General features: G+C 40.3%; 1 protein-coding gene across 1 annotated transcript; it reads left to right on the top strand.

Annotated features, from left to right (window-relative positions):
* Positions 1 to 2450: 2450 nt before the first annotated feature.
* Positions 2451 to 3365, top strand: LOC122792354 (KRAB-A domain-containing protein 2-like; the record flags this gene model as incomplete). Its single annotated transcript, XM_044060147.1, has 1 exon — positions 2451 to 3365. A coding segment is annotated over one exon (915 nt), but the record flags the coding sequence as incomplete, so codon positions are not given.
* Between the last annotated feature and the right edge of the window lie 6654 nt (positions 3366 to 10019).

The following is a 10019-nucleotide window of genomic DNA, read 5'->3' as shown; positions in this document are numbered from 1 at the left end:
GCTATGCCTCCTTCAGCCCAGACTATACAGAATTACCACCAGCCACCAACCACCCTTATCAGCTAGTATAAGCCCTTCCCAAAGGGTGACCAATTCTACTGTGTAATGTTACTGTTATTCAAACACTAAGTTTGATCAGAACTTTTACGTCTATTTAGGAGTGGCCTATACAGTATCACCAAATACATGCAAGTACTTTAAGAGCTTATATATCTCTAAACAAAACCAGCCACAATTAAAAGGTTTAAATATATTTAATAATAAATAATAAAAGCACAAGACAATTCTCATTAACTCAACACAGTGACAATAGAGTTCAGAGTCACAGGAAATATTTTAAAACAACATTGCAGGACAGTCTTAGAGAAATACAGAAGACATCTAGACTAATCTTGCTATATTCCTATCTATCTCTAAGATAAATACTATGATCTAAGTCTTACTTACAGAGCAAAGCAAATGCAGATGAGAAGTGCTGAAGATGTTTACAGGTCCGCAGACAAGATACAAAATGCACAGACTTTCTCTCTGAGATAGTTCTTAAGTTAATAAACATTTCTGCTGGGTCATCTCATATTACATCATTCCTGTCAACTCTGCTTTTAGTTTTCAGGCCAACAGGAACTTAAAATATAATATCTCAGTATCAAGAATACTTATCTCTTAGAAGCTGATACTTATCTCATAGAAACTTGCCTGGAATTGGAAATCGTAAAACTTTTACCTTGGAAACCTGTAATTATTTCTGTTTCCAGACAACAGAAAAAAATTTCTAGCTGCAGACATTCTTCTCTTAGCTAAGATAAACTAACTTTAAAGTATATCATAAAATGCTTTACTTATTTTTTTTTAGAGTTTGCAAGTTAACTATGTGTATTCCAACCTTTACCATCAACACATACATTTGCATAAGCATGTAGTTTATACACATTTCTGCTCTTTTCCATCAGGGTGCACCATGGTTACAATCTCAGTAGAGAACATATAGTTTTCTTACATTTCTAAGGTAAGCATGCAAATTATATTACTAGTCACAAATGACATAGAATTATTTACAAAATTCTAGCTGGCTGGACTGGCAGCCTTCACACCATACATATACCCTTGCATTGTTCCTTTGCAAATAGCTTTTCCAGTCTCTCTTCCCAAGCATTTCTAACCTCCTCTGATTGTTATAGTTATCATGCAACATTTTATCCCCGGGATTCAATAGCACCTACACTGTGTACACCATTCTGAGTGACCAGACAACACAGACATAACTCACACCTTCTTCCTCCTAATTTTAGTTTTCCTACTGATATTCTTGCAGCTTTAAATATTGACAGAGATTCATAAAAGTTACCACAAAGTGTAGACTATATGTACACTTAGTGTAATCTTTCTGAGTGACTAGAAAGCACAACATTTTGATAAGACTACATATCATGTACACTGAGTGTACTGTTATTGTAAGCTTTATTTAATCTGGCCGCATATGTCCTACTAATTATCCCTTTTTAACAGCATCTTCCCTTTCTCTTTGCCTACATTCTGATATGAATCCATGGATGTGTACCCATGTCTTAAATGATAATTTAATAAAGGTGTTTAAAAAATGAACATCTGAGGTTCATTGTCTGATCGTGAGAGATGAATGAGTGGGGGAAGCAAGTACCCTTTGAAGAGAAAAACATTAAAATGTTCAGAAATGATTAACTTAACTAATGTAAATTTTTCTGTACATCAATTTTAAGTTTTATGCAAAGGCATCAAGTTTATACCTATAGTCAACTCACAATACTTGAAAACTGTCTGAGATCGTTTGTATAAAAAAAGTGCAATTGAGGTCATTTTTCCGAAACACTTTCAGGTAAATGTCCTGATAAACAGTAATGATGCATTTACTACCATGGACAATGAAATAATCAATATATTTTTCTATACTGCCAAGATTTATGGCACCATCTCTCTCTCTATATATATATATGTTACTGTGAAAGATGAAATATGGAGAATGTCGACTTTCACCGGTGGATGTCAACAAACACCAAAAACGTCGGTGAAAGATCGAATATTTCATGACATTCTTGTACATTCCGACCCTCACCGGTGTATGTCGACAATCACAGACATGCTTTGGTGGAGGTCGAAAAGAGAGGAGCCGAAGGCTGTGTTTCCCGACTGGCTGTTTTCCCAACTGGCTGTTTCCCGCCAAAATCCCTTAGTTAGTTCTGTTTGGAGTCCGAAATCCCTTAGTTAGTTCTGCTTCGAGTCATTCATGGTGAGAGCAATGTTATCCTAATTTATACAGAATGGATACTGCAGTGAATCGTGATCTTTTTCTTGAAAAGTTAAATGCATTAATTGAAGACAATTGTTTTTATTTTTCTCAAGAAAAGTACTCTAAAATACTTTCTGAAGTGGTTTCTGCTAAGACTAAGTGCAACACACCTTTGGATTACAGATGATTAAAACGTTTTGACGTTTTAAAAATTAATGATGAAGAGAAGTTAATTGTACCATTAAAACCAGGAGAAACGAATATACAGTATTATGTTACCAATGAGGAATTGTTCAGTATACTGTATGAAACTCACACCAGAATAGGCCACGGAGTAAGAACACATATACTTAAAGAGTTGCAAACTAAATACAAAAATGTTACATATGAAGTAGTAATGTTGTATTTAAATTTATGCAAACAGTGTCAAATGAAACACAGTGCACCTAAGAAAGGTATTGTTGTGAAACCAATGATCAGTTCTGAGTTAAACTCAAGATGTCAAGTTGATCTGATAGATCTGCAGTCAAACAGAGATGGGGAATATAAGTTCATAATGGTGTATCAAGATCATTTAACTAAGTTTGTCCAGCTACGACCTTTGAAAACTAAGAGGGCGGAAGAAGTAGCGTATAACGTTCTTCCAATATTTTTAACATTTGGTGCTCCAGCAATATTGCAATCAGATAATGGTAGAGAATTCAGTAATCAAGTCATATCCGAAATATGCGCTATGTGGAAAGATGTTAAGATAGTTCATGGAAAGCCTCGTCACAGTCAAACACAAGGCTCAGTTGAAAGGGCCAATCAGGATATACAGAATATGCTAACTGCATGGATGAACGATAACGATACAAATAAATGGTCAGAAGCTTTACCCTTTGTTCAATTTGCCAAGAACACTACATACCACGAAGGAATACGCCAAAGTCCTTATGAAGCCATGTTTAGCATTAAAGCAAAAAGAGGCATAGCATCCTCTTTTTTGCCTAGCGAACAAATCGCAAATATCGAAACCGAAGAACAGCTTGAAGAAATTGCCAATACTTTTGAAACCGAAGAACAGCTTGAAGAAACTGCTAATACTTCTGAAAAAAATTGAGCAGTGGTCATACCGAAAACCATATTCCAAAGAAAAATATTGAAGAGGACTTGCAATCTACTACGTCTTCACATCAAGTTCTGACTGAAAAACACGAGTTAATTTCTATAAAAAGAGCGGCCGCGAAAGGGAATCTTGTACTGCAAGCAAAAAAAATGTTACGAACCTCACAAAAACAAATTCCTCCTGCTCAAATTAGTGATACTGTACGAATACAAGTCCCTGATGTCGACCGTGGTCATACAGATAACCGAAATGTGTTAGCGGTTGTTGTTGGAATCGAAGACTCTGACTTCTATAAACTTGCAAATAGAAATGGTACCCTCAAGCAGCTTTACACACGTAATCAGTTCGTAATTTGTAAAGAAAAGTTACTTTCCATAGATGACATTTATTTGCAAGAAATTTCGCTGAGAGAAGCAGCTGCAGCTAATTCGAGAAGCGGTGGCCAAGGCTATACACGCTGTCATTGCAAAAGGAAGTGTTCCACAAATAAATGCAGTTGTAAAAGCAAGGGCGTACTGTGCAATTCAAAGTGTCATCAGAGTTTAAGTTGTTGCAATAAATAAGATTTTAATCACATAATGTAGAGTTTAAGTTGTTGCAATAAATAAGATTTTAATCACATAATGTAGTTTTGAAGTTCTTAGTCATTCCTGTGAGAATGCCGACATTTACCGGCGTGAGTCAGAAATAAGGGTATTTAGCAAATCATTCCTGTGAGAAATAGATGCGAAAAAAATAGAAATCTCGGACATGTTCAACATTCACCATTACTGCATGGTGAATGCCGACATTTACCGGCGTAAGTCAGAAGTAAGGGTATTTAGGAAATCTTTCGGACATACACCAAGCGACTATGTGTTTGTTGACATTCACCGGTGAAAGTCGACATTCTCCAGATTTCGGACTTTCACAGTAACATATATATATATATATATATATATATATATGTATATATATATATGGTTCTACCTGACATAAACGAAACCCCAAAACACCGACAACGCAATCACCGAAACCACATAACCGACAGTACAAAAACACGAAACCCCACATGCCCGACAACGAAATAACCGATGGTACACAAACACGAAACCTCATACACTGCACACACCACAATCACAACAATCAACAAACAAAACACATTCCCTGTCCAAAAACCACATACACAACACAAGCACACCAAAATCCCTACAAACCACACATACACAACAACCTACAACCCTAACCCAAACCCTAACCCTAAGGTCCATCACTACGCACACTTACCTGACCGCTCCTAACCCTAACTCACTTATCCGCCCTAACCCAAACACAATCACTACCGCACTTACCTGACCGCTCCTAACCCTAACTCACTTATCCTGCCCCTAACCCAAACACAATCACTACCGCACACTTACCTGACCTGCTCCCTAACCCTAACTCACTTATCCCGCCCCTAACCCAAACACAATCACTACCACACAATTTCATTCAGCCTTACCTGCACATTGACGTTCTTATGAGCCGTCGACTTTAACTACTTTCGGCGTTTTCAGATTTCGCGCTTCTGAGGTTTCAAAATTTTCTGTCGGTGTTCTCTGCTGTCGGTGAACTCAAGTAGAACCATATATATACATATATATATATATATATATATATATTAAGAAATGAACTTCGTGACAATAAAAGCATTCAATAAAATAGTAAATAACACCAACAACTCTTGTAGAACTTTAGCGCTTTCGTCTTATTTATTATCAAGACTTCTTCAGAAAGACATGTTTCATGAGTATGAGCAACTATTTTCACTTCCTTTATATACATTAGTTCTAGCAGGCCATTTAAATTAACAACAGTTCCTTTCCAATAGTAAAGTGTGAACAAGCAGGGTGCTGTGTGCATTTTCATTAACATTACAATTGCAGTTACACAAGGTAAATTGGTCAGACAGTAATAGCCTTGTGGTGCCGTGTGCATACTGAAAGGGATTGTGTGCAAAAAGGGATTGTGTGCAAAAAGGGATTGTGTGCAAAAAGGGATTGTGTGCAAAAAGGGACTGTGTGCAAAAAGGGATTGTGTGAAAGATGACAGTCATGCTGTGATGATTCTAATATAAACACGTAACTTATGAGTGTTTGCCTCCAAAGGTAAGTAAAGAAGGAACGGAGGAAGGTGGAGGAGTCAGGTAGAGAGTCCTACTATGCTTTGGTATCTGTGTGTGTGTAGAGAAATGTGTGGGTATGCCACCTGATGGGGGAGTGGGAGGAATGCGGTGTGGACTTGAGGGGGGCTGTTAGGGGGCCACCCATGACAAGGAGCCTATGAATAACAGTGTCCCCCAGAAGACTGTCAGTGCAGATGGTACCACCCGTGGGCTGGTTTGGATGGTATCACCCCTTAAATGGCTGCATGAAAATGTGAGACCGGGGGGTATAGTTGGTGGGGTCAGCGGGGGCTAGCCTGGTGATTGGGAGCATGTGTGGGGGTATGGGGGAGTCAAAAGTCAGAGAGAGAGGAAACACATTATATTCACTTGCACAGTTGTAAATCCATAAACACATTAAATCTACTTGCACAATTCTTCAAACCCTCTTGCACAGTTCTTCAAACCCTATCACATTTCAATCTCTATACCATTTAAGTGCACATTTAATGTTCAGTGTCTCGTTGAGACCTGGATAGACATCAGCTCTCAGTTCTATCTGCCATTTTAATTCCCGGACTTGCAGGAATGTGTCCATGTCCCCTACAAATTCTGTTATTTTTTCCAGCACTGTGAATTTGAATCCTGTGAAGTTTGGGCAAATAGTACTGTGTTTAGCCAAGGCATTCAAACTGTCCTGTTTGTGTATTGCTGCAGTGTGTTCTTTAATACGGCTACTCAGCTTCCTGTTCATTTTGCCGATATAGAAATTCCCACAGTGTTCACAGAAAGCACAGTAGACTACATTTTTTGTGTTGCAGTCATAGTGGTCATGTAGACTGACAGTTCTGTTGCAGTGCAGGAAGGTGACGTTGTTGTTTTTTCGTATGTGTACACAGGCAACACACTTGCCACAGTCAGACATTCCAGGTTCTGTCGATACTTCGCTCTGTGGGGATGGGCTTTTATTCCTCTCGAACGCACCACCAAAAGAAGAGGTTCGTTTGAAACAGAAGTTTGGGGATGTCCCAAGTAACTTTGTCAGACCTTTTTCTCCTCCCAAGATGTCCCAATTGTTGGTGAGGACCCCTCTAATTCCAAACATATTGGTGGAAATTGGAAGGGGGAAACTTGACACCAGTCCTTTTTGTTCGGTCCATTCTGTGCCCTTGCTGTGAATCCCTTTTCCAGGATTGGTGGATACCTGGAGTGTCTGTGCTGTATGATCTCTTGGAACAGGTTGTCCACTAGATACTCTGGGTATTTTCTTTCTAGGAACAAGTTTCTGAGGTAAATACCTTCCTTGATGAAAACCTCGTCCCTAAAAATGAGTCTGGATAACCGGATGAATTGTCCTTTTACAATATTCTTTTTCATGAAATGGGGATGCTGGCTGCTGAACTCTAGATAGTTATTCCGAAAAGTGGGCTTGCAGTAGATGTTGGAGTCAAACTGTCCATTTTCCAGGTGTATAGTGAGGTGGATATCCAGGAATTGAGTGGTGGTTCCGATATGTCCTACCGTGAGGGTCAGGAAGTCCAGACTCTGGAAAAGGGTTTCCAGAAAATTGCTCAGAGAAAGTCTGTCCCCCTTCCAGACAAAAAAGACGTCATCAATATAATGCCTGTACATTATGGTGTTGTTGAACCTGGGTAGTGATTCAACCTTATCCATTTCCCAGGCACTGAGGACTAAGTTTGCATATGCTGGGGCCATTTTGGACCCCATGGCTACCCCTTTCTGTTGGTGGTAAATCTTCCCGTTGAATTGAAAGAAGTTATTTCTTAATGCTGCTTCTGTTAACCTGCATACAGTATTAATCTTAGTCCCGCTTAGGTTGGTGTGTCTGTTCAGGTACTGTCTGGTGAGGGTCAGTCCTTTGGCGTGGGGGATGTTTGTGTAGAGTGCTTCTACATCTAGGGTGACCAGTAAATATCCCCTCCATCCAGCCTTAGTTTGAAGATGTCATTTAGAAAAGCCCAGGAGTCCTTGATGTAGTATTTGCTGTTCTGTACAATGGGGTTAAGGATGTGGTCCACGTATTGTGAAATCTTTTCTGTTTTTGTCCTTCAGTTCGATACCACATGGCGGAAAGGTGGATTTTCAGGGTTCTTGTGAACCTTGGGGATTCCGAAAAATTTTCCAAGGCTGGGTGTCATGACCTGCATGAAGTCTTTTTCGTCTTGAGAGATCTCATCCCTCAGGTACAGTTCCAACAGTAGGTTGTCAATTTGTTTAAAGTTCTGTTGTACCTGGTTGATGTTGACCTTTTTGTAGAACTGGTTATTCATGAGGGATGCTTCAAGTGTTTGGATATATCTCTCCTGCTCCATCACTACTATCCCGGATCCCTTGTCAGCCTTCATGATCCCTAGGGATTTGTCCTGACTCAGTTCCTTCCAAGCCTGTCTTTCTTCCCTGTTCAGGTTGTGCCACTTTGCTGAGGGCTTATCAGAAAGGAGTTTCCTGATATCCCTTTCACAGGTACTCGCAAAGAGGCTCAGTGTGTTGGAGAGTGCAGGAGTGTACAGGCTCATCATGGTAAGGGGTCTGTTGTTATCTTCCGAGCTTTCCTCATCTTCTTCCTCTTCATATTGTTGTATATCTAATTTTAGTTGTAACTTTCTCAGGTAGCACTTGAGGTCCAGGATAACACCCGCCGTGTTGGCTCTCTGCGCCGGGATGAAAGAAAAGCCTTTCTTCAGTACCTTATGATGGCTTTCCGAGAAAACTTGTGTGGTGAGATTAAAGATGTCACCTACCCCTGCTGGAGACCTGAAGTCAGTGCTATCAGGTGCTGGTATCAGTGAATGGGGAGGGTGATCATGGTGGTCCATCCCAGTAATACTAGTACTGTATCCCGTTCCCGCTCCTCCTTCCCCTGTGATTGTTGTTCCCCCTCCTTCCCTCAATATTGTTGGTGTTGTGGTTCCAGTTTCATTCATTACCCCCAGGTCTGAACCTGGTATAAGTCCTGGTTCTGGTTGTGAGTCCTGCTGAAGATAAAAAAACATTTTTGTTGCTACTTGTGCTGTTGTTGGAAGACTGGTTGTTGATTTGTGGGGTCTGGTAAACCCTTCCTTGATTGATCGCACTGTCCGGTGTCCTGCGGTTTGTATTGTTGTTGTCCTCGTTGTTGTCGTGGTGGTCATGTTCACTGGTGTCTGGATCTCTCTGTGTCGGCTGATTCTGGAGAGGCATTTCTGGTCTTGACTGTCCCCTAGCAGGAGTATGTACCATCATCTGGGAACTACTCCCTGCTAGTGGGCTGGATGCGATGAGGAGTCTATCCACCTCTGGTGTGTTGGGTCCATTTGTGGGTTCTTGTAATTCTGTCGTAGGCCTTAGTTCGGTTGTGGACAACGGATTGTTTGTGGGATATCTGTCTGGCCTTCTCCGTGTGTGTAAGGAGCGTGTGGGCCTGATCGGGTATGCTTTTCCTTCCTCATATTGTTTAATGTCCCTAAGCAATTTGCCTTTCTTGCATTCAATCAGTGTCGCCACATGCCTAGTAATTTTGTGCGGTACATTGTCCCACATTTCCACGAAGTCAATAAATGTGGGATCCTGCAGGATGCGTGTTTGCAGATCATCTATTTGAGACTTGTAGGTGGCCATACTCTCAGTATTACTTTGGATGAGTGCTTTGATAGCTGCTAGCCCAGAGTCATTATATATTTTGACCAGGTCTTTGTGAAGCTGAGAGTTTGGAGTAGTCCTGTTAGGAAATTTGTTACACCTGAGACCCTGTGGGACTATATCCAGCTCTAAACACCTTTCCAGATAGAAGTTGTCATGCTTCACGTTTTTGTAGGTTTTAATCAGTCTCTCGAATCTGGTAATCAGAGATCTGGCGCTCTGTGAGACCCCTCTGTTTTGACTGTACTCCAGTTGTGCTGTTGTATTCTGGACCGGGCAACGGAAGGGATTAATTTCCATCTGCGTGAGTATCAGGTCAAGAGCCTGTGTGGTCCTTATTTCTGTCCCAGTTCTGTTGTTAGTTGTGGCCCTGGGTCCAGAGTGGTCCGGGGGTTCAGTGCAGTCCCTGGTGATCCTTTCATTTGTAGGTGTTAAAGGTCTGCTGTTTAGGTCCTCGAAGAGATCCTGCGTCAAACGAATTCCTTCCGATAATTTTGTAAGAACTGTTGTTGGATCAATTGGTGTCCTGCTCCTGGTTGCTTCTGTCTTCAGTTGGCTACTAGAGCTTGAGTTGGGTGCTATGTTTCCTGCCATACTGTCACGCGGAGTAGAAGACTTATAACTAAAATTAACCGCACTCAAAAAAATTGAACGAAGAGAAGAAATTTAAACTAAGAAATGAACTTCGTGACAATAAAAGCATTCAATAAAATAGTAAATAACACCAACAACTCTTGTAGAACTTTAGCGCTTTTGTCTTATTTATTATCAAGACTTCTTCAGAAAGACATGTTTCATGAGTATGAGCAACTATTTTCACTTCCTTTATATACATTAGTTCTAGCAGGCCATTTAAATTAACAACAGTTCCTTTCCAATAGTAA

This window comes from Protopterus annectens, chromosome 1.part2, assembly GCF_019279795.1.
Source record: "Protopterus annectens isolate FY-2018-M chromosome 1.part2, PAN1.0, whole genome shotgun sequence".
NCBI classification, from domain to species: domain Eukaryota; kingdom Metazoa; phylum Chordata; order Ceratodontiformes; family Protopteridae; genus Protopterus; species Protopterus annectens.
The sequence above is the reverse complement of the archived record's forward strand: the minus strand, read 5'-3'. Positions and strand labels throughout refer to the sequence as shown.